This window comes from Salmo salar, chromosome 12 (assembly GCF_965601325.2).
Source record: "Salmo salar chromosome 12, fSalSal1, whole genome shotgun sequence".
In the NCBI taxonomy this organism is placed as follows: Eukaryota; Metazoa; Chordata; class Actinopteri; order Salmoniformes; family Salmonidae; genus Salmo; species Salmo salar.
Window position 1 is genome coordinate 52611058 of NC_138302.1, and position 27919 is coordinate 52638976.

Genomic DNA, 27919 nt, shown 5'->3' on the forward strand with positions numbered 1-27919 from the left:
TTCACATGTGGAATTGTAATTTTTCACACACCCAAGATTTTTTCACATGTGAAACTGCAAATATGTTTCTCACGTGTGAAAGTTTAACATTTGAAGCCGCTAATTTCAAGTGAAACCACAAATCACATGTGAGGTGAAAACATGTTATTCTCCTCACATGTGAAAATGTGGTGTTAACATGTGAACTCTAAATTTAATACATGAAAACAAGGTTTCACAGATGACATTTAAGCTCAACGTGTCAAAACTGCTATTTCACATCTGAAACGTTTTTTTTTTATGTAAGGGCGGCTGGAACCCAAGTCTTCAAAATATGTGGCCAGAAGTAACCCTTTTTTAAACTCCACTGGACAAAAATATAAAACACAACATGTAAAGTGTTTTCATACGCACAAAAATCGTATTTCTTTCACATTTTGAGCACAAATTTGTTTAAAATCCCTGTTAGTGAGCATTTCTCCTTTACCAAGATAATCAATCCACCTGACAGGTGTGGCAAATCAAGAAGCTGATTAAACAGCATGATCTTTACAAAGGTGCACCTTGAAGTGGGGATTATAAAAGGCAACTAAAAAATGTGCAGTTTTGTCACACAACAAAATGCCACAGATGTCTCAAGTTTTGTGGGAGCGTGTAATTGGCATGCTGACTGATGGAATTGTCCACCAGAGCTGTTTCCAGATAATTTAACGTTAATTTCTCTGCCAGAAGGCGCCTCCAACATCGCTTTAGAGAATTTGGCAGTACGTCCAACTGGCCTCAAAAACGCTGACCACGTGTAACCACGCCAGCCTAGGAATACTAAAGTATTCATACCAAGACTTTTTACACATTCTGTTACATTAAAGCCTTATTCTAAAATGTATTCATCTTTTTTTATCTGAAATATCATACTGACATAAGTATTCAGACCCTTTACTCAGTACTTCGTTGAAGCACCTTTGGCAACGATTACAGCCTCAAGTCTTTTTGGGTATGACGCTACAAGCTTGGCACACCTGTATTTGGGGAGTTTCTCTCATTCCTTTCTGCAGATCCTCTCAAGTTCTGTCAGGTTGGATGGGGAGCGTTGCTGCACAGCTATTTTCAGGTCTCTCCAAAAATGTTAGATCGGGTTGAAGTCAGGGCTCTGGCCGGGCCACTCAAGGATATTCAGAGACTTGTCCCGATGCCACTCCTGCGTTGTCTTGGCTGTGTGCTTAGGGTCATTGTCCTGTTGGAAGGTGAACCTTCGCCCCATTCTGAGGTCCTGAGCAGGTTTTCATGAAGGATCTCTCTGTACTTTGCTCTATACATATTTGCCTCGATCCTGACTAGTTTCCTAGTCCCTGCCGCTGAATAAAATCCCTACAGCGTGATGCTGCCACCACCATGCTTCACCGTACGGATGGTGCCAGGTTTCCTCCAGACGTGACGCTTGGCATTCAGGCCAAAGAGTTACATTTTGGTTTCATCAGAACAGAGAATGATCTTGTTTCTTATGGTCTGAGAGTCTTTAGCTGCCTTTTGGCAAACTCTAAGCGGGCTGTCATGTGCCTTTTACTGAGGAGTGGCTTCCGTCTGGCCACTCTACCATAAAGGCCTGATTGGTGGAGATGATTGTCCTTCTGGAAAGTTCTCCCATCTCCACAGAGGAACTCTAGAGCTCTGTCAGAGTGACCAATGAGTTCTTGGTCACCTCCCTAACCAAGGCCCTTCTCCCCCGATTGCTCAGTTTGGCCGGGCGGTCAGCTCTAGGAAGAGTCTTGGTGGTTCCAAACTTCTTCCGTTTAAGAATGATGTAGGCCACTGTGTTCTTGGGGACCTTCAATGATGCAGAAATGTTTTGGAACCTTTCCCCAGATCTGTGCCTCAACACAATCCTGTCTCATATCTCTACAGACAATTCCTTCGACCACATGGCTTGGTTTTTGCTCTAACATGCACTGTCAATTGTGGGACCTTATATAGACAGGTGCGTGCTTTTCCAAATCACGTCCAATCACTTGAATTTACCACAGGTGGACTCCGAGTTGTAGAAACATCTCCAGGATGATCAATCGAAACAGGATGCACCTAAGTTCAATTTCGAGTCTCATAGCAAAGGGTCTGAATACTTCTGTAAATAAGGTATTTCTGTTTATTATATATAATACATTTGCAAACATTTCTAAAAACCTGTTGTTACTTTGTCATTACAGGGTATTGTGTGTAAATTGATGAGGGAAAACATGTATTCAATATATTTTAGAATAAGGCTATAACGTATCAAAAAGTTTAAAAAGTCAAGGGGTCTGAATACTTTCCAAAAGCACTATATAGTGTTTTGCAACAACAAAAAAGTCATACACATCACAAATCTATGAATAAAAAATCTGAGAGCAGTAATATGTACACAAATGAAGGTTCCCATAGGCAATAATTTCTGATGATAAAAAAAAAAAGAGAAATTGGTGGATATGGCGTCTTGGAAATAAACTCTTAATATTTACATGGTTATTGTTTTTAGAACCTCCATATTGGTTCTAAAAACACCTATTGCATGATATCAAGAGGTTATATTCCAGGGCATTTATGAAACTGTCAGGAATCAAGGCTTGTAGCAGGCGTTTTGCATTTCTTTGAGAATTTTAACAGCCCAAGGACAACAATGTCACTTCATGACTTCATTGAATTCCAGTCTTAATAAAAGACAGCAACCTGTTCACTGATGCGGTTGACATGTAGACATGACTCAGAGGAGTGTGTGTTGCACAGTGGATAGGCTGCACTGACCTGGAAATTGAGGAACACAGTGAGAAGGCCAAAGAAGAAGGCCATGGCGCTGAAGCCGAAGATGAGGAGGGGTCTTCTGCCGATGCGCTCAATCACAAGGCCCTGGGGGAGAGAGAATGGAAGAAAACATTGGAACAGTGAGGAACTACCAGGACTTGTCCAATTGAACGCTCATTCTAATTCTCTATTGCAAAACATATTTTTTAAATTACTGTCGTCTGTTCTAAATAAACAACACCTAGCATTGGCATTATTTCATACATTTTTCCAATGTCATTCTAGTACTGGCATAGTATAGACAGGTTTTTTCTCCGGTGAATATATTTCTACCAGTTATTGTGTGTGTGTTAATATTGTGTTCTGTGGTAATAGTTGTGGTATAGGGGATAATAAACTCTAGGGGTTGAGACTGGAGTTTGCGACCGGAGATTGAAACCCTCTCCCAGAAGCTTAGCCAAAGCCCAGGATATTTCCATTCCCAATATGGGGACGAGCATCTGAGCATGAAAGTATTCATAGCACGACCACCACCTATCCCATGCAGTCGAATTCTGCAATGTCGTTCAAGGGTCACTGGTTACTTTAAAGCAACACCCCAGGGGTCCCTGGGTGGAAAGAGAGAGACGAGAGAATGTGGTCTTGTTCGGTGGATGAGATAGTATCGTCAGTGCTGAAATAAGGCAAACAATGAAAGCCCGAAGCGGGTGGTTCAAGGACAATCGAAATAAATGTATTACGCCCTAATCTATGGATATCACATGACTGGGAATAGAGATATGCACCTGTTGGTCACAGATAACTTTTTTTTTTAAAAGGTAAGGGCATGGATCAGAAAACCAGTCAGTATCTGGTGTGACCACCATTTGACTAATGCAGCAGAACATATCCCCCTTGCATAGAATTGATCAGGCTGTTGACTGTGGCCTGTGGAATGTTGTCCCACTACTCTTCAATGGCTGTGCGAAGTTGCTGGATATTGGTGGGAACTGAAACACGCTGTCGTACATGTTGATCCAGAGCATCCCAAACATGCTCAATGGGTGACATGCCTGCTGAGTATGCAGTCCATGAAAGAACTTGGACATTTTGAGCTTCAGGAATTGTGTACAGATCCTTGCGACATGGGGCCGTGCATTATCATGCTAAAACATGAGGTAATGGCGGCGGATGAATGGCACAACAATGGGCCTCAAGATCTCGTCACTGTATCTCTGGGCATTCAAATTGCCATCGATAAAATGCAATTGTGTTTGTTGTCCATAGCTTATGCCTGGCAACAGCTCTAGTGGACAGTCCTGAAGTCAGCATGCCAATTGCACATGTGACATTGTGTTATGTGGCAAAACTGCACATTTTAGAGTGGCCTTCTATTTACAAGGTGCACCTGTGTAATGAGCATGCTGATTAATCAGCTTCTTGATATGTAACACCTGTCAGGTGGATGGATTATCTTGGCAAAGGATAAATGCTTACTAACAGGGATGAAAACAAAAAAGAAATAAGAAATTAGCTTTTTGTGCATATAGAACATTTCTGGGATATTTTATTTCAGCCCATGAAACATCGATCCAACACTTTACATGTGGCATTTATATTTTTGTTCAGTAGTTTAGTTTAGTTTATTAATTCAACCATTTAGAAAAACAAGCACAAAACTTGAAAAACACATTACATGCACTTGAGTAAGATCATCAAGGATAACACACAATAAAGTCTGGGACAGTTGAAGTCAGAAGTTTACATATAATGACTCCAACCTAATTGTAACTCATTTTTTCAACCACTCCACAAATTATAGTTTTGGCAAGTCGGTTGGGACATCTACTTTGTGCATGACACAAGTCATTTTTCCAACAATTGTTTACAGACAGATTATTTCACTTAATAACAATTCCAGTGGGTCAGAAGTTTACATACACTAAGTTGACTGTGCCTTTAAACAGCTTGGAAAATTCCAGAAAACAATATCATGGCTTTAGAAGCTGCTGATAGGCTAATTGACATCATTTGAGTCAATTGGAGGTGTACCTGTGGACGTATTTCAAGGCCTACCTTCAAACTCAGTGCCTCTTTGCTTGACATCATGGGAAAATCAAAAGAAATCAGCCAAGACCTCAGAACAAAAATTGTAGACCTCCACAAGTCTGGTTCATCCTTGGGAGCAATTTCCAAACGACTGAAGATACCACGTTCATCTGTAAAAACAATAGGACGCGAGTATAAACACCATGGGACCACGCAGCCTTCATACTGCTCAGAAAGGAGAAGCGTTCTGTCTCCTAGAGATGAACGTACTTTGGTATGAAAAGTGCAAATCAATCCCAGAACAACAGCAAAGGACCTTGTGAGATGCTGGAAAATACAGGTACAAAAGTATCTATATCCACAGTAAAACAAGTCCTATATCGACCGAACCTGAAAGGACACTCAGCAAGGAAGAAACAACTGCTCCAAAACCACCATAAAAAAGCCAGACTACAGATTGCAACAGCACATGGGGACAAAGATCGTACTTTTTGGAGAAATGTCCTCTGGTATGCTGAAACAAAAATATAACTGTTTAGCCATAATGACCATTGTTATGTTTGGAGGAAAAAGGGGAGGCTTACAAGCCGAAGAACACCATCCCAAACGTGAAGCACGGGGGTGGCAGCATCATGTTGTGGGGATGCTTTGCTGCAGGAGGGACTGGTGCACTTCACAAAATAGATGGATTCATTTGGAAGGACAATTATGGGGATATATTGAAGCAACATCTCAAGACATCAGTCAGGAAGTTAAAGCTTGGTCGCAAATGGGTCTTCCAAATGGACAATGACCACAAGCATACTTCCAAAGTTGTGGCAAAATGGCCTAAGGACAACAAAGTCAAGGTATTGGAGTGGCCATCACAAAGCCCTGACCTCGATCCCATAGAAAATTTGTGGGCAGACCTGAAAAGGCGTGTGCAAGCAAGGAGGCCTACAAACCTGACTCAGTTACACCAGCTCTGTCAGGAGGAATGGGCCAAGATTTCCCCAACTTATTGTGGGAAGCTTGTGGAAGGCTACCCAAAATGTTTGACCCAAGTTAAACAATTTAAAGGCAATGCTACCAAATACTAATTGAGTGTATGTAAACTTCTGATCCACTGAGAATGAGATGAAAGAAATAAAAGCTGAAATAAATCATTCTCTCTACTATTATTCTGACATTTCACATTCTTAAAATAAAGTGGTGATCCTAACTGACCTAAGACAGGGAAATTTTACTCAGATAAAATGTCAGGAATTGTGAAAAACAGAGTTTAAATGAATTTGGTAAAGGTGTATGTAAACTTCTGACTTCAACTGTATTTCCATTGTGGTCCTCGAGACAAGATTGCTAGGCCAGATCGAACACAGTTAAACACAGTATGGCATTGAGAAATAGTGGACATTCATGTGTGAGCACGTGCGTTTGTTGAAAAGCAGATTGTGTATAAATACTTGGGGGTGTGTACGTGTGTCAGTGCATGTGTGTTTGTTGAGTAGTGAGGTGTGTTCAGTGTCTGTGTGCAAACATGCGTGAGAGCATGTGTATTTGTAGACGAATGTGGTCAGTTCTGTGTGTGAGCGTGCATACACCCTAAAATGGGAGTCTGTGGGTGTGTGTGTGGTTTGTAGAAAAGAAGGGTTTTGGTCATGCACCAGCAATGGCTTAGTGATCCCAGTCCATCTGGTGCTAGGGCTTGAGAAACTTTACTTCACACTCCTGCTCCCTAAAGGCCTGGAACATTTCTCACTGATGGTCACATCCCTGCACTCAGGCCTCCGCACATGGACCACTAGCCATTATCAAGGCCAAATTGGTAGGAGTGTGTGTGTGTGCCACTATTGGTTATGTTACAGAACTCAGGACCTTGGCGCTTGGACATTCAAGGGGACGTGTGTGCTTGTGTAGAAAAAGGGCCACTGTCTCAAGTTGGTTTTATACACTTCAGGGCAATATTCATCCCCACTACACTCATAGAAAAAGGTTTTTGGGCTGTCCCCATAGGAGAACCCTTCGAAGAACCCTTGTTGGTTCCAGGTAGAACCATTTTGGGTTCCATGTAGAACCCTTTCCATAGAGGATTCTACATGGAACCCAAAATGGTTCTACCTGGAACCAAAAAGGGTTCTCCCATCGGGACGGCCGAATAACCCTTTTGTATAAGAGTGTAGAGGCACATGAGGAAACAGAATTACTGGCCTCTAATAATTACATCTCTCTAGTATATTAACATGCATAACTGCTTCATGGACTTGCAGACACTGAACTGTCTTCTCTTTGTGTCAACTGGCATAACCTCCTAGCCCTAGCAGAATGGTTTTAAAAATAAACCACCCTCCGTTCAAACTGCCCAGGCCCACATAGAAGGTCACTTATTATTAACACATATCCAGGGAATGACTCGTGGATGTTTGAGTTTGTTTTCCTTTTCCGGCCCCGGAGGGCACGCAGAGCGACGTTAAACCTGATTTGATGTGCCAGCACACACTCTACATGACATCATCACTCTGACACGCCACCCACAAGGTGTTTCCCCAGCAATGGAGGCAAACAGCAAAAGGGCGATGGCACACTGCATGACAATGGTGTGTGTGTGTGTTTAATAATTAGGTTATTAATGAAAACAAACATATTTATGCTTTAAATAGGCTGAAAGTTCAATATTTACAATATTTTCTGCTGTAACTGGGGTTGTTAATCATGCCCTGCAATGTGCTAATAGAAATGGAAATAATTTGAATAAGTACCATTGTATCCTCCTTTACTCTAGGAGGAGAATGGAACTTGATATTTCTATGTTGAAGTGAGTAACGTTACCACTTTACCCCTGCCTACATGTACATACCTACCTCAACTACCTCGTACCTCGTGTGTTTTTATTTAACTCCGCATCGTTGGGAAAGAGCTTGTAAGTCAGCATTTCACTGTAAGGTCTACTGCACATGTTGAATTCGGGCACATGTGACAAATAAAATTTGATTTGATAAACAATCCTATCCCAGAACATATACAAGACTTATAAGTTAAGAACGTATTCCAGCCTTACTCAACAGTGGTTGATGACTCACTGTTGTTGCCTTCTGGCCTTTGCGGATCTGCTGGGTTAGGACAGCGGCATCAGGATATAAATATATCCGGAGACACACAAACATACACCCTGCAAGTCCAATTAGAAACAAAAAAGTCAGCAGCGGTTTTCTCAAGCCCAGTACATGCAAGCAATGATGCAGAAGTGGGCATGGAGCGTGTGCAGACAACTATCCTCACTTCAACTTCAATGCTAAGTCCAGTCCAGTACAGTAAATAAAGAGTTGGTTCCTCTATCCTCTCACTCAAGCTTATCCCACTCTACTGTAGAGAGCACAGAGATGAACATTTTTGGCAGTATTAATGTATGTGTAGAATTAAAGTTTAAATTATAAAGAAAAATTATAAAAAGGAACAATGCTTTGATCTTAGATTAAAAGAATGTGGCTGACGCTTCACAAAGCCTCGCAGTGGTTGACAGACCAAGATGAAAGGGTTTCCTGTCTTTTTTCATGCGCAAAACAAGTTCAGTCTTGAATCATTTTCTCCTCAAAGCTATGTTGCAGCGGACGTATTGCACGACACACAAACTTTATCTACAGTGTCTTCAGAAAGTATTCACACCCCTTGAACTTTTCCACATTTTGTTGTGTTATAGTCTGAATTTAAAATGTATTCATTGGTCAATGGCCTAGACAAAAGCCGATAATGTTGAAGTGGAATTGTATTTTTGTTTATATATATATAATATATTATATATATATATAATATTATACATATATATATATAATATTATACATATATATATGTATAATATATATATATATATGTATAATATATATATATATAATATATATGTATAATATATATATAATATATATGTATAATATATATATATAATATATATGTATAATATATATATAATATATATGTATAATATATATATATAATATATATGTATAATATATATATATAATATATATGTATAATATATATATATAATATATATGTATAATATATAATATATATATATAATATATATATATATATATATATATATATATATATATATATATATATATATATATATATATATATATATATATATATATATATATATACACACTGCTCAAAAAAATAAAGGGAACACTTAAACAACACAATGTAACTCCAAGTCAATCACACTTCTGTGAAATCAAACAGTCCACTTAGGAAGCAACACTGATTGACAATACATTTCACATGCTGTTGTGCAAATGGAATAGACAACAGGTGGAAATTATAGGCAATTAGCAAGACACCCCCAATAAAGGAGGGGTTCTGCAGGTGGGGACCACAGACCACTTCTCAGTTCCTATGCTTCCTGGCTGATGTTTTGGTCACTTTTGAATGCTGGCAGTGCTTTCACTCTAGTGGTAGCATGAGACGGAGTCTACAAGCCACACAAGTTGCTCAGGTAGTGCAGCTCATCCAGGATGGCACATCAATGCGAGCTGTGGCAAGAAGGTTTGCTGTGTCTGTCATCGTAGTGTCCAGAGCACGGAGGTGCTACCAGGAGACAGGCCAGTACATCAGGAGACGTGGAGGAGGCCGTAGGAGGGCAACAACCCAGCAGCGGGACCGCTACCTCCGCCTTTGTGCAAGGAGGAGCAGGAGAAGCACTGCCAGAGCCCTGCAAAATGACCTCAAGCAGGCCACAAATGTGTATGTGTCTGCTCAAACGGTCAGAAACAGACTCCATGAGGGTGGTATGAGGGCCCGACATCCACAGGTGGGGGTTGTGCTTACAGCCCAACACCGTGCAGGACGTTTGGCATTTGCCAGAGAACACCAAGATTGGCAAATTCGCCACTGGCGCCCTGTGCTCTTCACGGATAAATGCAGGTTCACACTGAGCACGTGACAGAGTCTGGAGACGCCGTGGAGAACGTTCTGCTGCCTGCAACATCCTCCAGCATGACCGGTTTGGCGGTGGGTCAGTCATGGTGTGGGGTGACATTTCTTTGGAGGGCCGCACAGCCCTCCATGTGCTCGCCAGAGGTAGCCTGACTGCCATTAGGTACCGAGATGAGATCCTCAGACCCCTTGTGAGACCATATGCTGGTGCGGTTGGCCCTGGGTTCCTCCTAATGCAAGACAATGCTAGACCTCATGTGGCTGGAGTGTGTCAGCAGTTCCTGCAAGAGGAAGGCATTGATGCTATGGACTGGCCCGCCCGTTCCCCAGACCTGAATCCAATTGAGCACATCTGGGACATCATGTCTCGCTCCATCCACCAACGCCACGTTGCACCACAGACTGTCCAGGAGTTGGCGGATGCTTTAGTCCAGGTCTGGGAGGAGATCCCTCAGGAGACCATCCGCCACCTCATCAGGAGCATGCCCAGGCGTTGTAGGGAGGTCATACAGGCACGTGGAGGCCACACACACTACTGAGCCTCATTTTGACTTCTTTTAAGGACATTACATCAAAGTTGGATCAGCCTGTAGTGTGGTTTTCCACTTTAATTTTGAGTGTGACTCCAAATCCAGACCTCCATGGGTTGATAAAGTGGATTTCCATTGATTATTTTTGTGTGATTTTGTTGTCAGCACATTCAACTATGTAAAGAAAAAAGTATTTAATAAGATTATTTCTTTCATTCAGATCTAGGATGTGTTGTTTAAGTGTTCCCTTTATTTTTTTGAGCAGTATATATATATATAATTATTAAGGAAAATATGAAATGTCTTGAAATGTCCATTAAGTATTCTACCATTTTGTTATGGCAAGCCTAAATATATTCAGGAGTATAAATGTACTTAACAAGTCACAATAAGTTGCATGAATTCACTCAATAATAGTGCTTAACATGATAAAAATGACTACCTCATCTCTGTACCCCACACATACAATTACCTGTAAGGTCCCTCAGTCAAGCACTGACTGGACACTGCAAATAGTCCGGGTAGCCATTTGATTAGCTGTTCAGGAGTCTTATACTTGGGTGCAGAAGCTGTTAAGAAGCCCTTTGGACCTAGACTTGGCGCTCCGGTATCGCTTGCCATGCGGTAGTAAAGAGAACAGTCTATGACTAGGGTGGCTGGAGTCTTTGGCAATTTTTAGGGCTGTAATCACAGCTGTAATTGCTGCCTAAAATGTTTTTACAAAGTATTGACTCAAGGGAGTGAATACTTATGCAAATGCTATATTTCTGTATTTCATTGTCAATAAATTTGCAAAAGATTATAAAAACATGGGGTATTGTGTGTAGATTGGTGAGAAAAAAATCTATTTAATCCATCTTTAATTCAAGCTGTAACACAACAAAATGTGGAATAAGTCAATGGGTATGAATACTGAAGGCACAAACTTTTTTCACTAGTTGTTTAACTTGGAATAGTGTGCACTCAAATGTTTCTCAGCACTTTAGTAGACTGGTTTCCACCAGAATCTAGCCGTATTGCTAGCGACCAATAAGTGACCACAGTCTAGAAACAGTCCATAAAAGTTATAGAATAAACTAGAATTGTTATTTGCTACATCAATTTTTGGACTAATACATTAATTAAAAATACCCATTGTTTAGTCCAACTGTTGTAACCCATCAGAACCAAAAATATAAGCTTGTTTTACTCAAATTTTGTAAACAATGTAGATGTAAATATAGCATCAAAACAAGATTAAAACCATCATTTTGATATGGCCTTTCCTTGCATGCATAGTTCCGTCTATGAACTTGAGAATTGTTACATTTCTCCAGGCCCATCCATCAGCTTTTTACCAAAACAGAGGCGGGATGACCGCTTTGTTATTGTTTCAGTTAAGGATTCTAGCTTTATCCTAGAATTCTGGTAGTCACAGACTGTTTGCTAAACTATAATTGTCAATGTCGCCATATTTATGATCAACATTACTGCAAAAACAACATAGCGTTGTAAAGCAAATCAAATTGTATTTGCCACATGCAGCGAATACAACAGGTACAGACTTGCTTACGAGTCCTTCGCCAGCGATGCAGTTTAAAAAAATGATACAAATATTAAATAGTAACAGAAGAGGAATAAAATACACAAGAATGGAGCTCTATAAAGGGAGTACCAGTACCAGATCAATGTCCAGAGATACGAGGTATTTGAGGTAGATATGTACATGAAGGCAGGGTAAAGTGACTAGGCTTCAGAATATATAATAAAGAAATGTAAAGAACAGAGTAGAAGCGGCAATTGATGAGTGGAAAAGTGTGTGTGTGTGTGTGTGTGTGTGTGTATACTCTACATACACATGTGAGTGTGAATACAGTCGGTGCAAGATAGGGTCAGTGTAGATAGTCCGGGTAACCTTTTAATTAACTATTTAGCAGTCTTATGGTTATTTAGCAGTCTTATGGCTTGGGGTAGAGGGGTAGAAGCTGTCTCATACCTGTTGGTCTGAGAGCCGATGCTTCTGTACCGTTTGCCGGACGGTAGCAGAGTGAACAGTCAATTTTGGGCATTAGCAATGGGACAATCCATACATTTACAGTGCCAATAATAACAATAAGCAATTATTTGGGCTGCAATCTGAGGTGAAGTTATTTGCCAATTTCTGAGGCTGGTACCACTACTGAACTTATTTTTTATTTTATTTTTTTATTTCACCTTTATTTAACCAGGTAGGCCAGTTAAGAACAAGTTCTCATTTACAACTGCGACCTGGCCAAGATAAAGCAAAGCAGTGCGACAAAAACAACAGCACAGAGTTACACATGGAATAAACAAACGTACAGTCAATAACACAATAGAAAAATATGTATACAGTTTGTACAAATGAAGTAAGGAGCTAAGGCAATAAATGGGCCATAGTGGCAAATTAACCTCTATGGGCTAGGTGGGACGCTACGTAACAGCCACTGGCAGCCTGTGGCGCGATTTTCAAAACCTTAAAAATCCTATTACTTCAATTTCTCAAACATATGACTATTTTACAGCTATTTAAAGACAAGACTCTCGTTAATCTAACCACACTGTCCGATTTCAAAAAGGCTTTACAACGAAAGCAAAACATTAGATTATGTCAGCAGAGTACCAAGCCAGAAATAATCAGACACCCATTTTTCAAGCCAGCATATAATGTCACCAAAACCCAGAAGACAGCTAAATGCAGCACTCACCTTTGATGATCTTCATCAGATGACAACCCTAGGACATTATGTTATACAATACATGCATGTTTTGTTCAATCAAGTTCATATTTATATCAAAAACCAGCTTTTTACATTAGCATGTGACGTTCAGAACTAGCATACCCCCCGCAAACTTCCGGGGAATTCGCTAACATTTTACTAAATTACTCACGATAAACGTTCACAAAAAGCATAACAATTATTTTAAGAATTATAGATACAGACCTCCTCTATGCACTCGATATGTCCGATTTTAAAATAGCTTTTTGGTGAAAGCACATTTTGCAATATTCTAAGTACATAGCCCAGGCATCACGGGCTCGCTATTTAGACACCCGGCAAGTTTAGCACTCACCATAATCATATTTACTATTATAAAAGTTTGATTACCTTTTGTTGTCTTCGTCAGAATACACACCCAGGACTGCTACTTCAATAACAAATGTTGGTTTGGTCCAAAATAATCCATCGTTATATCCGAATAGCGGCGTTTTGTTCGTGCGTTCCAGACACTATCCGAAATAGTAAAGAAGTGTCGCGCGCATGGCGCAATTCGTGACAATAAAATTCTAAATATTCCATTACCGTACTTCGAAGCATGTCAACCGCTGTTTAAAATCAATTTTTACGACATTTTTCTCGTAGAAAAGCGATAATATTCCGACAGGGAATCTCCTTTTCGGCAAACAGAGGAAAAAATCCCAAAGGCGGGGGCGGTCAGGTCACGCGCATAAGCCCAGTGTCCCTTGATCGGCCACTTGAGAAAGGCGATAATGTGTTTCAGCCTGGGGCTGGAATGACGACATTCTGTTTTTTCCCGGGCTCTGAGCGCCTATGGACGACGTGGGAAGTGTCACGTTAGAGCAGAGATCCTTAGTAAATGATAGAGATGGAAAAGAAGTTCAAGAAATGGTCAGACAGGCCACTTCCTGTAAAGGAATCTCTCAGGTTTTGACCTGCCATTTGAGTTCTGTTATACTCACAGACACCATTCAAACAGTTTTAGAAAATTTAGGGTGTTTTCTATCCATATGTAATAAGTATATGCATATTCTAGTTACTGGGTAGGAGTGGTAACCAGATTAAATCGGGTATGTTTTTTATCCAGCCGTGTCAATACTGCCCCCTAGCCCTAACAGGTTAATTACAATTTAGCAAACAACACTGGAGTGATAGATGTGCAGATGAGGATGTGCAAGAAGAAATACTGGTGTGCAAAAGAGCAGAAAAACAAAAACAGATATGGGATGAGGTAGGTAGTTGGTTGGATGGGATATTTACAGATGGGCTGTGTTAAACTTCAGCAATTGGTAACCTGCTCTGATAGCCGATGCTTAAAGGCAATGAGGGAGATATAAGTCTCCAACTTCAGTGATTTTTGCAATTCGTTCCAGTCATTGGCAGCAGAGAACTGGAAGGAAAGGCGGCCAAAGAGGTGTTGGCATTGGGGATGACAAGTGAAATATACCTGCTGGAGCGTGTGCTACGGGTAGGTGTTGCTATGCTGAGATATGGCGGAGCTTCACCTAGCAAAGACTTATAGATGACCTGGAGTCAGTGGGTTTGGCGACGAATATGTAGCGAGGACCAGCCAACGAGAGCATACAGGTCGCAATGATGGGTAGTATATGGGGCTTTGGTGACAGAACGGATGGCACTGTGATAGACTGCATCCAATTTGCTGAGTAGAGTGTTGGAAGCTAGGATAGTCAGTTTAACGAGGGTGTGTTTGACAACGTGAGTGAAGGAGACTTTGTTGCGAAATAGGAAGCCGATTCTAGATTTAATTTTGGATTGGAGATGCTTAATATGAGTCTGGAAGGAGAGTTTACAATCTAACCAGACACCTAGGTATTTGTAGTTGTCCACATATTCTAAGTCAGAACCATCCAGAGTAGTGATGCTAGTCGGGCGGGCGGGTGCGGGCAGCGATTGGTTGAAGAGCATGCAATTTGTTTTACTAGCATTTAAGAGCAGTTGGAGGCCACGGAAGGAGTGTTGTATGGCATTGAAGCTCGTTTGGAGGTTTGTTAACACGGTGTCCAAAAAGGGACAGATGTATAGAGAATGGTGTCGTCTGCATAGAGGTGGATCAAAGAATCACCAGCAGCAAGAGCAACATCATTGATGTATACAGAGGAAAGAGTCGGCCCGAGAATTGAACCCTGTGGCATCCCCATAGAGACTGCCAGAGGTCCGGACAACAGGCCCTCCAATTTGACCCACTGAACTCTATCTGAGAAGTAGTTAGTGAACCAGGCGAGGCAGTCATTAGAGAAACCAAGGCTGTTGAGTCTGCCGATAAGAATACGGTGATTGACAGAGTCGAAAGCCTTGGCCAAGTCGATGAAGACGGCTGCACAGTACTGTCTTTTATCGATGGCAGTTATGATATCGTTTAAGACCTTGAGCGTGGCTGAGGTGCACCCGTGACCAGCTCGGAAAACGGATTGCATAGTGGAGAAGGTACGGTGGGATTCGAAATGGTCGGTGATCTGTTTGTTCACTTGGCTTTAGAAGGGCAGGGCAGGATGGATATAGGTCTGTAACAGTAACATCTGCTAAATATGTGTTATCCTCTGCAGCAGAGGTAACCCCTTGGTCTTCCTTTCCTGTGGCGGTCCTCATGAGAGCCAGTTTCATCATAGCACTTGATGGTTTTTGCAAATGCACTTGTTCTGGATTGACTGACCTGTCTTATTCGAGCTGTTCTTGGCATAATATGGACTTGGTCTTGTACCTAATAGGGCTTTCTTCTGTATACCACCTCTACCTTGTCACAACATAACTGATTGGCTCAAATGCAAAAAGAAAAGAAATTCCACAAATTAACTTTTAACAAGGCACACACACACACACACACACACTTGAAGTCGGAAGTTTACATACACTTGGTTGGAGTCATTAAAACTAGTTTTTTCAACCACTCCACAAATTTCTTGTTAACAAACTATAGTTTTGCCATGTCGGTTAGGACATCTACTTTGTGCATGACACAAGTAATATTTCCAACAATTGTTTACAGACAGAATATTTCACTTATAATTCACTGTATCACAATTACAGTGGGTCAGAAGTTTACATACACTAAGCTGACTGTGCCTTTAAACAGCTCGGAAAATTCCAGAAAATTATGTCATGGCTTTAGAAGCTTCTGATAGGCTAATTGACATTATTTGAGTCAGTTGGAGGTGTACATGTGGATGTATTTCAAGGCCTACCTTCAAACTCAGTGCCTCTGCTTGACATCATGGGAAAATCTAAAGAAATCAGCCAAGACCCCAGAAAAAGATTTGTAGACCTCCACAAGTCTGGTTCATCCTTGGGAGCAATTTCCAAACGCCTGAAGGTACCACGTTCATCTGTACAAACAATAGTAAGCAAGTATAAACACCATGGGACCACACAGCCGTCATACCGCTCAGGAAGGAGACGCATTCTGTCTCCTAGAGATGAACGTACCTTGGTGCGAAAAGTGCAAATCAATCCCAGAACAACAGCAAAGGACCTTGTGAGATGCTGGAGGAAACAGGTACAAAAGTAACTATATCCACAGTAAAACAAGTCCTATATCAACATAACCTGAAAGGCCGCTCAGCAAGGAAGAAGCCACTGCTCCAAAACCGCCATAAAAAAGCCAGACTACGGTTTGCAACTGCACATGGGGACAAAGATCGTACTTTCGAACTGTTTGGCCAAATTGACCATCGTTATGTTTGGAGGAAAAAGGGGGATGCTTGCAAGCCGAAGTTCACCATCCCAACCGTGAAGCACGGGGGTGGCAGCATCATGTTGTGGGGGTGCTTTGCTGCAGAAGGGACTGGTGCACTTCACAAAATAGATGGCACCATGAGGGGGGAAAATTATGTGGATATATTGAAGCAACATCTCAAAACATCAGTCAGGAAGTTAAAGCTTGGTCGCAAATGGGTCTTCCAAATGGACAATGACCACCAGCATACTTCCAAAGTTGTGGCAAAATGGCCTAAGGACAACAAAGTCAAGGTATTGGAGTGGCCATCACAAAGCCCTGACCTCAATCCTATAGAACATTTGTGGGCAAAACTGAAAAAGCGTGTGTGAGCAAGGAGGCCTACAAACCTGACTCAGTTACACCAGCTCTGTCAGGAGGAATGGGCCAAAATTCACCCAACTTATTGTGGGAAGCTTGTGGAAGGCTACCCGAAACGTTTGACCCAAGTTAAACAATTTAAAGGCAATGCTACCAAATACTAATTGAGTGTATGTAAACAGACCCACTGGGAATGTGATGAAGAAATTAAAGCTGAAATAAATAATTCTCTCTACTATTATTCTGACATTTCACATTCTTAATATAAAGTGGTGATCCTTACTGACCTAAGACAGGGACTTTTTACTCAGATTAAATGTCAGGAATTGTGAAAAACTGAGTTTAAATGTATTTGGCTAAGGTGTATATAAACTTCTGACTTCAACTGTATACACACACACACACACACACTCCGGACTCAGACATTGCTCATCCTTATATTTCTAAATTCCATTATTTTACTTTTTAGATTTGTGTGTATTGTTAGACATTACTGCTGGAGCTAGGAACACAAGCATTTTGCTACACCCGCAATAACATCTGCTAAATATGTGTATGCGATCAATAAGATTTGGTCTCTTTTCAGCATAACACCTCGTGTCATCCTACCCTCCCTGCTCTTCTCTTCCATAATTACAGATCCTATCGTAATTTCCCTCGAGCAGAAAGGAGAGGTGAGATGCCGTCCCCAGTTCCCACACACTGTGTGTGCATGTGTGTGTGCCGGCCTAGGTATACTCTCTTCCTCCAAACTAATTACCAGAAACCGTCACGAAGCAAACGCGCTCTTCTCCCTGACGTAACGTCAGTATTTGTGCTGCAGAGATGATCCACCCTCTGTGCACACACAGAGCTAACTCCCAGGGGTTACAGTTAGACTATTATGCACTGTAATTCCCACATAGGTGCATGTACTTCCCCGTGTTATACCGCCAATGGCGTCATGAGAGATGCAAGCTCTCTTGCGTGGATGTTGTGATTTCTCAAGGCAGTACTGGAAGGAATAAGATGGAAATAAGAATGGTCCAATACATTTTGAAAAGCAGTGTGTGTTATTATAGTACTTTCAGTTTAGGATGCATATATATTATCATAAAATAGATTTCAGGAGGATATTGCTCTTCATGAATCAAATCATTGTTAGAAATGTGCGTTTATATGAGTGTTCCAAATGGCTGCGTGCAAAATATGTTTAATCTATGAACCATTGATGAATGTTATTTGCTAGTGAGACCTTTATCGTGGCGGGAAGTTTACTTGATCTGTTACTCTGTCTTGGAGGATAATCAAGGGTTAATGAAAATGTTTCAATCTTGAGTTTGGAGTGACTGCAGGTGCCACATTCTCGGGTCATTTTTATGAACTTGTCTGCCACATGGCTTTTAAACAGAACTTGAGAAGCCTGGGCTTCCGAGGATAGCACTCTGATAATAAAGCTTGAGTCTAATACTCAAGTCACAATGTCCCTGGATAATCTTTTTTATCCTCTGCCGTACATTTGGGGCAGTAGTGGGATTTTACCCCATAGGCTTATAAACACCAAGTGGGGCACTCAAGTTTAGAGTAGCAGAATATAGCTCCCAGAGCTGTGAGAATACAAGGTGCTCTTGAGTACAAGTGCAGGGCACTGCACTTAAGAAACCATTTAGAGAAAAACAGCCACCACTTTGCCACACAAATTAACTATTAATCTGCAATCTGGAGAAAGGCCATGTGCTAAGACTCATTGGTAGTTTTTAGTGGTTATTTGCAAGTCAATTACTTCTTCTTTAGAAATGTCAAGATAATAAGTAAGTAAACACTGATCCCCGTTTCATATTTTCCTGTGTTACTAACAGCTAGCAGCTGTTTTTGTCTCTATATAGATTTCAAAATTGAATAGGGCCCTTCATGTTGTACACTCACAGTTTGCCCTTGTCACACTACTGTTCTTGGGACATGTGGCGAGTTCGATGGTACATGGAACTCTACTCAAAAACACTCTTTCCGGTTCAAGTTTCACACTCATTCCAATTATTTGATCGAGATACAACCCATTACAACACATCATGCATCAGAGACCCCGCATGATTTGCAGTATTACACTCAGTTTTACACTCTGCTTCTGGCTTCACACATAAAAACCCAAGAAAGAGACTACAGTGACGCATACAAAAGTATTCTGAGGTGATAGTTATCCCAGCAGCACTCACACTTGCCACTGTTTCAAGGACTACAGAACAGTTCACTCCCACAAGGGACCCGATGCAGAAAAATGCCTTAGAGTGGCGTAACCTTACAGAGAATATAAACCAACCAGGGCACTATAGAAAACGAACAGAAAACAAACAGTAGGTACATTCGATACTCTTACATTGTATCAACACCCGTCTGGATGTATTTATCCACCATGACAATAAGCATGGGATGGAACAACATGCCTCTTATCCTGTTAGGGCTAGGGGGCAGTATTGACACGGCTGGATAAAAATCATACCCGATTTAATCTGGTTACCACTCCTACCCAGTAACTAGAATATGCATATACTTATTACATATGGATAGAAAACACCCTAAAGTTTCTAAAACTGTTTGAATGGTGTCTGTGAGTATAACAGAACTCAAATGGCAGGTCAAAACCTGAGAGATTCCTTTACAGGAAGTGGCCTGTCTGACCATTTCTTGAACTTCTTTTCCATCTCTATCTTTTACTAAGGATCTCTGCTCTAACGTGACACTTCCCACGTCTTCCATAGGCTCTCAGAGCCCGGGAAAAAACAGAATGTCGTCATTCCAGCCCCAGGCTGAAACACATTATCGCCTTTCTCAAGTGGCCGATCAAGGGACTCTGGGCTTATGCGCGTGACCCGACCGCCCCCGCCTTTGTGATTTTTTCCTCTGTTTGCCGAAAAGGAGATTCCCTGTCGGAATATTATCGCTTTTCTACGAGAAAAATGGCGTAAAAATTGATTTTAAACAGCGGTTGACATGCTTCGAAGTACGGTAATGGAATATTTAGAATTTTATTGTCACGAATTGCGCCATGCGCGCGACACTTCTTTACCATTTTGGATAGTGTCTGGAACGCACGAACAAAACGCCGCTATTCGGATATAACGATGGATTATTTTGGACCAAACCAACATTTGTTATTGAAGTAGCAGTCCTGGGTGTGCATTCTGACGAAGACAACAAAAGGTAATCAAACTTTTATAATAGTAAATATGATTATGGTGAGTGCTAAACTTGCCGGGTGTCTAAATAGCGAGCCTGTGATGCCTGGGCTATGTACTTAGAATATTGCAAAATGTGCTTTCACCAAAAAGCTATTTTAAAATCGGACATATCGAGTGCATAGAGGAGGTCTGTATCTATAATTCTTAAAATAATTGTTATGCTTTTTGTGAACGTTTATCGTGAGTAATTTAGTAAAATGTTAGCGAATTCCCCGGAAGTTTGCGGGGGGTATGCTAGTTCTGAACGTCACATGCTAATGTAAAAAGCGTCCCACCTAGCCCATAGAGGCTAAAGCACTTCACGCAGAGCCATTATTATTAATACAATTTATTCTGTATTTTGAAACTGAACGGATGCTGAGAAAAGACTACGCAACAGGAACATGCCTGAGGAAGGAAACATCAGCCCTGCCAGCAGCAAAAAGCACACCTGCCTCTACTCTGTCTAGACCTCATATTTGACAACAAGGTATACCAGAAAAAAAGCCAAGCATACTGTACACGTTGAGTTCACAGTCGGTCACTTACAAGATGTCAAATAAGTGGGGACTCGGATTTGGAGATAGAGGGTAAATATTTATTATAAAAAACATTATTTCAACAGGATGCTAAACTATGAAAAATGTAATGCTTAGATTGGAAATAAGTATTACTCATCTCAGACATCGTGATCAAGGTACATTTTGGAAAATATGAATTCCCAAACCAGAGTCAGGTCATGTGAAAGGTGATCGTAAAAAGATCTCATTGTCTTTCAGCTAGCTTCTAATAGAGGCACACGTCCCTGTGTTTCAAAGCCACACAGTATGCACGCATGGCATTTTCATGAGCTCTGCAAGTCAATAAACTGTTGAATGACAATGTGATGAGAAAAGGATTCAATCATAACCTAACACTAAACATTCCACAGGATTGCTTATTTCGTCCACCAAATCAACTGGATGGACAGAGGGTAGGAGAAAAGATAAAATAGCAAAGCCAGAAAATGATGCTGTGATATACTGTCAAGGAAGAGGACGGAGAGTAAAACTTAACACATACATGATTTGATCACTTTCTTGTCACAGAAAATGTTCCTAGGCATCTGGAAATTCAAATGAGCCTCATGATTTACATAGAGAACTATGGGATTTCATTGAATCTATCTTTCCATGCAGGGGCAGTCAAGACATTTCAGACCAGGGCCTGTTAGCAAAATCCTTCCCTCTCTCTCAAACACTAAAGCTGCTCCCGAGTGGCGCAGCGGTTTAAGGCACTGCATCTCAGTGCTAGAGGCGTCACTACAGATCCTGGTTTTATCCCGGGCTGTATGACAACCAGCCGTGATCGGGAGTCCCATAGGACGGTGCACAATTGGCCCAGTGTCGTCCGGGTTTGGGGAGGGTTTGGCCGGGGTAGGCCGTCATTGCAAAATAAGAATTTGTTCTTAACTGACTTGCCTAGTTAAATAAAGGTTAAATAAACATTTTAAAATATATGAAGAAATGTCCTACTGCTACTGTAGAGCTAGGTTCTATTACTTCAACATTCAAATGTACAAAGATGTATCTGAAATGCATCTATGCACATCAACAACCATTGTTTTACATATACTGAACAAAAATATAAATGCAACATGGAAAGAGTTGGTCCCACATTTCATGAGCTGAAATAAAAGATTCCAGAAATGTTCCATTCGCACAAAAGCCTATTTCTCAATAATGTTGGGCACAAATTTGTTTACATCCCTGTTAGTGAGCATTTCTACTTTGCCAAGCTAATCCATCCACCTGATAGGTGTGGCATATCAAGAAGCTGATTAAACAGCATGATCCCTACACAGGTGCACCTTGTGCTGGGGACAATAAAAGGCCACTCTAAAATGTGCAGTTTTGTCACACAACACAATGCCACAGATGTCTCAAGTTTAGAGGGAGTGTGCAATTGCAGTAATGTCCACCAGAACTGTTGCCAGATCATTTTTAATATCTCTACCTTAAGCCGCCTCCAAGTTCGTTTTAGAGAATTTGGCAGTACGTACAATGGGCCTCACGACCACAGACAAAGTGTGACCAAGCCAGCCCAGGACCTCCACATCCGGATTCTTTACCTGTGGGATCGTCTGAGACCAGCCACACGGACAGCTGATAAAACTGAGGAGTATTTCTGTCTGTAACAAAGCCCTTTTGTGGGGAAAAACCCATTCTGATTGGCTGGGCCAGGCTCCCCAGTGGATGGGCCTGGCTCCCAAGTGTGTGGGCTTATGCCCTCCCAGGCCCACCCATGGCTGTGCCCCTCTGCAGTCATATGAAATCCATAGATTAGGGCCTAATTTATTTATTTCAATTGACTGATTTCCTTAGATGAACAGTAACACAGTAAAATCATTGAAATTGTTGCATATTGCATTTATATTTTTGTTCAGTATAGATTAATAACACAAGATAAATATTGTTCTCCACTATGACATACAAGTGTCAAGTTTATCCAAAATGCAGCCGAATGCTACACCTAAACCCGTGGAGGCTCCTCAGAGGAGGAAGGGGAGGACCATCCTCCTCAGTGAATTTCCTAAAAAATAAAAATAGTGAAAGATAAAAAAAGTCATCCTTTTTAGATAAAACTATACTAAATATATTCACATAATCAAATAACTGATTAGAACACACTGTTTTTCAATGAAGGTCTACAGCAGCCTCAGCACTCTGTAGGGTAGCACCATGGTGTAGGTGGAGGACAGCTAGTTTCTGTCCTCCTCTGGGTATATTGACTTCAATACAAAACCTAGGAGGCTCATGGTTCTCACACCATTCCATAGACTTACACAGTAAATATGACAGCTTCCGGTGAATGTCCTCCAACCTGTCAGAGTTCTTGCAGAATAAACTGACATGTTGTCCATCCAAAAGATCAGAGAATTAATCTAGTACTGCAAGCATAAACTACAGCTAGCTGGCGCTGCAGTGCATAAAATGTGGTGACTAAATGACTCAAAGAGAGAGAAAGACAATAGGTGAACCGTTTTGAACAAATACATTTCTTCAAAAATGAAGGAGAAGCAAGCGAGAGAGATTGCTATATTTCGTTGTATTTTCTTCACTTTCACTTAGCAAGCGAATGCAGCAAGCTTGTTTAGCTTACTCAAACACCTGGCTCAAACAGAGAGGGATGCTTATGTTAGCTAGCTGGCTATGGCTATCCAACTCCGGAACAAAGTAAAGGTAACCTCAAGGTAAGCTTTTGGTTTCATTAATTTACTGGGGCCCGCCCTTTGTAACTGCTAAACTGCTTTCTGACCGTACACGCTACTGCAAGATTATAGCGGGTTTACTAATGTGTTAGTTCTAGTAGCTATGTTGACTAATATGTTAGCTAATATGGTAACAATGTAGGATGTGTGTAGTGGTTAGCGTTTATGACATGAAGGTCTGGCTTTAGTTTTTTTGTAATGAAAGTGAGCTGTGTTTGCGTGTGATCATTCTGCCGATTGTGTTGAAAAACATATATATTATTATTTTTTCTTCTAGGGGTTAGATCAGCTTTAAAATTTTGAATAGATTGTAGCTTCCATCAATGTAATTGTCCGCATCATTTCCAATCCCCCATATATTTTTGGGGTATATTTGTGTAAGTTTAGATACACTTTAGCCAAATGCATTTAAACAAAATTTTTCACAATTCCTGACATTTAATCAGAGTAAAAATTCCCTGTCATAGGTCAGTAAGCATCACCACTTTATTTTAAGAATGTGAAATGTCAGAATAATAGTAGAGAGAATGATTTATTTCAGCTTTTATTTCTTTCATCACATTCCCAGTGGGTCAGAAGTGTACATACACTCAATTAGTATTTGGTAGCATTGCCTTCAAATTGTATACCTTGGGTTGAACGTTTTGGATAGCCTTCCAAAAGCTTCCCACAATAAGTTGGGTGAATTTTGGCCCATTCCTCCTGACAGAGCTGGTGTAACTGAGTCAGGTTTGTAGGCCTCCTTGCTCACACAAGCTTTTTCAGTTCTGCCCACAAATGTCCTATAGGATTGAGGTCAGGGCTTTGTGATGGCCACTCCAATCCCTTGACTTTGTTGTCCTTAGGCCACTTTGCCACAACCTTGGAAGTATGCTTGGGGTCATTGTCCATTTGGAAGACCCATTTGTGACCAAGCTTTAACTTCCTGACTGATGTCTTAAGATGTTGCTTCAATATATCCACATCATTTTCGTTCCTCATGATGCCATCTATTTTGTGAAGTGCACCAGTCCCTCCTGCAGCAAAGCACCCCCACAACATGATGCTGCCACCCCTGTGGTTCACGGTTGGGATGGTGAACTTCGGCTTGCAAGCCTCCCCCTTTTTCCTCCAAACATAACGATGGTCATTTTGCCCAAACAGTTCTATTTTGTTTCATCAAACCAGAGGACATTTCTCCAAAAAGTAGTCTGGATTTTTTTGGGGCGGTTTTGGAGCAGTTGTTTCTTCCTTGCTGAGCGGCCTTTCAGGTTATGTAGATATAGGACTTGTTTTACTGTGGATATTGATACTTTTGTACCTGTTCCCTCCAGCATCTTCACATGGTCATGTTCTGGGAGAGATTTGCACTTTTCACACCAAAGTACGTTCATCTCTAGGAGAAAGAACGCATCTCCTTACTGGGCGGTATGACAGCTGCATGGTCCCATGGTGTTTATACTTGCGTACTATTGTTGTTTGGAAATATCTCCCAAGGGTGAACCAGACTTGTGGAGGTCTACAATTGTTTTCTGAGGTCTTGGCTGATTTCTTTTGATTTTCCCATGATGTCAAGCAAAGAGGCACTGAGTTTGAAGGTAGGCCTTGAAATACATCCACAGGTACACCTCCAACTGACTCAAATAATGTAAATTAGCCTATCATAAACTTCTAAAGCATGACATCATTTTCTGGAATGTTCAAAGCTGTTTAAAGGCACAGTCAACTTAGTGTATGTAAACTTCTGACCCACTGGAATTATGACACATTTAATTTTAAGTGAAATAATCTGTCTGTAAGCAATTGTTGGGAAAATTACTTGTGTCATGCACAAAGTAGATGTCCTAACCGACTTGCCAAAACTATAGTTCGTTAACAATAAATTTTTGGTGTTTGAAAAACGAGTTTCAATGACTCCAACCTAAGTGTATCTAAACTTCCGACTTCAATTGTATATTTTGGGTATGTATATACACTGCTCAAAAAAATAAAGGGAACACTTAAACAACACAATATAATTCCAAGTCAATCACACTTCTGTGAAATCAAACTGTCCACTTAGGAAGCAACACTGATTGACAATAAATTTCACATGCTGTTGTGCAAATGGAATAGACAACAGGTGGAAATTATAGGCAATTAGCAAGACACCCCCAATAAAGGAGTGGTTCTGCAGGTGGTGACCACAGACCACTTCTCAGTTCCTATGCTTCCTGGCTGATGTTTTGGTCACTTTTGAATGCTGGTGGTGCTTTCACTCTAGTGGTAGCATGAGACAGAGTCTACAACCCACACAAGTGGCTCAGGTAGTGCAGCTCATCCAGGATGGCACATCAATGCGAGCTGTGGCAAGAAGGTTTGCTGTGTCTGTCAGCGTAGTGTCCAGAGCATGCAGGCGCTACCAGGAGACAGGCCAGTACATCAGGAGACGTGGAGGAGGCCGTAGGAGGGCAACAACCCAGCAGCAGGACCGCTACCTCCGCCTTTGTGCAAGGAGGAGCAGGAGGAGCACTGCCAGAGCCCTGCAAAATGACCTCCAGCAGGCCACAAATGTGTATGTGTCTGCTCAAACGGTCAGAAACAGACACCATGAGGGTGGTATGAGGGCAAAAACGTCCACAGGTGGGGGTTGTGCTCACAGCCCAACACCGTGCAGGACGTTTGGCATTTGCCAGAGAACACCAAGATTGGCAAATTCGCCACTGGCGCCCTGTGCTCTTCACAGATGAAAGCAGGTTCACACTGAGCACATGTGACAGACGTGACAGAGTCTGGAGGCGCCGTGGAGAACGTTCTGCTGCCTGCAACATCCTCCTGCATGACCGGTTTGGCGGTGGGTCAGTCATGGTGCGGGGTGGTATTTCTTTGGGGGGTGGCACAGCCCTCCATGTGCTCGCCAGAGGTAGCCTGACTGCCATTAGGTACCGAGATGAGATCCTCAGACCCCTTGTGACACCATATGCTGGTGCGGTTAGCCCTGGGTTCCTCCTAATGCAAGACAATGTAAGACCTCATGTGGCTGGAGTGTGTCAGCAGTTCCTGCAAGAGGAAGGCATTGATGCTATGGACTAGCCCGCCCATTCCCCAGATCTGAATCCAATTGAGCACATCTGGGACATCATGTCTCGCTCCATCCACCAACGCCACGTTGCGCCACAGACTGTCCAGGAGTTGGCGGATGCTTTAGTCCAGGTCTGGGAGGAGATCCCTCAGGAGACCATCCGCCACCTCATCAGGAGCATGCCCAGGCGTTGTAGGGAGGTCATACAGGCACGTGGAGGCCACACACACACACACGACTGAGCCTCATTTATACTTGTTTTAAGGACATTACATCAAAGTTGGATCAGCCTGTAGTGTGGTTTTCCACTTTAATTTTGAGTGTGACTCCAAATCCAGACCTCCATGGGTTGATAAATTGGATTTCCATTGATTATTTTTGTGTGGTTTTGTTGTCAGCACATTCAACTATGTAAAGAAAAAAGTATTTAATTAGATTATTTAATTCATTCAGATCTAGGATGTGTTTTTTTAATGTTCCCTTTATTTTTTGGAGCAGTGTATATATACACACACACACACAAATACAAACCCTCCCCTAATTGTAGTAAACTAATAAACAACAACATTTAGGCTTCTACTTCGAGTTTATACATACTACAGTCGTGGCCAGAAGTTTTGAGAATGACACAAATATTAATTTTCACAAAGTCTGCTGCCTCAGTTTGTATGACGGCAATTTGCATATACTCCAGAATGTTATGAAGAGTGATCAGATTAATTGCAAAGTCCCTCCTTGCCATGCAAATGAACAGAATCCTCCAAAAACATTTCCACTGCATTTCAGCCCTGCCCCAAAAGGACCAGCTGACATCATGTCAGTGATTCTCTCGTTAACACAGGTGTGAGTGTTGACGAGGACAACATTGGAGATCACTCTGTCATGCTGACTGAGTTCAAATAACAGACTGGAAGCTTCAAAAGGAGGATGGTGCTTGGAATCATTGTTTTTCCTGTCAAACATGGTTACCTGCAAGGAAACACGTGCCGTCATCATTGCTTTGCACAAAAAGGGCTTCACAGGCAAGGATATTGCTGCCAGTAAGATTGTACCTAAAGCAACCATTTATCGGATCATCAAAAACTTCAAGGAGAGCGGTTCAATTGTTGTGAAGAAGGCTTCAGGGTGCCCAAGAAAGTCCAGCAAGCGCCAGGACCGTCTCCTAAAGTTGATTCAGCTGCGGGATCGGGGCACCACCAGTACAGCGCTTGCTCAGGAATGGCAGCAGGCAGGTGTGAGTGCATCTGCACGCACAGTGAGGCGAAGACTTTTGGAGGATGGCCTGGTGTCAAGAAGGGCAGCAAAGAAGCCACTTCTCTCCAGGAAAAACATCAGGGACAGACAGATATTCTGCAAAAGGTACAGGGATTGAACTGCTGAGGACTGGGGTAAAGTCATTTTCTCTGATGAATCCCCTTTCCGATTG

The 27919-nt window shown here is 41.6% G+C and overlaps 1 protein-coding gene across 2 annotated transcripts in view; it reads right to left on the bottom strand.

Annotated features, from left to right (window-relative positions):
* Window positions 1–27919, bottom strand: part of slc2a9l2 (solute carrier family 2 member 9, like 2) — a 244081-nt gene that overhangs the window by 108903 nt on the left and 107259 nt on the right. For both annotated transcript variants that reach the window (XM_014131731.3, XM_014131730.3), the window contains exon 10: window positions 2755–2856. In XM_014131731.3, coding sequence (XP_013987206.1) covers window positions 2755–2856 — 102 coding nt within the window. The remainder of the gene's footprint in view (window positions 1–2754; window positions 2857–27919) is intronic.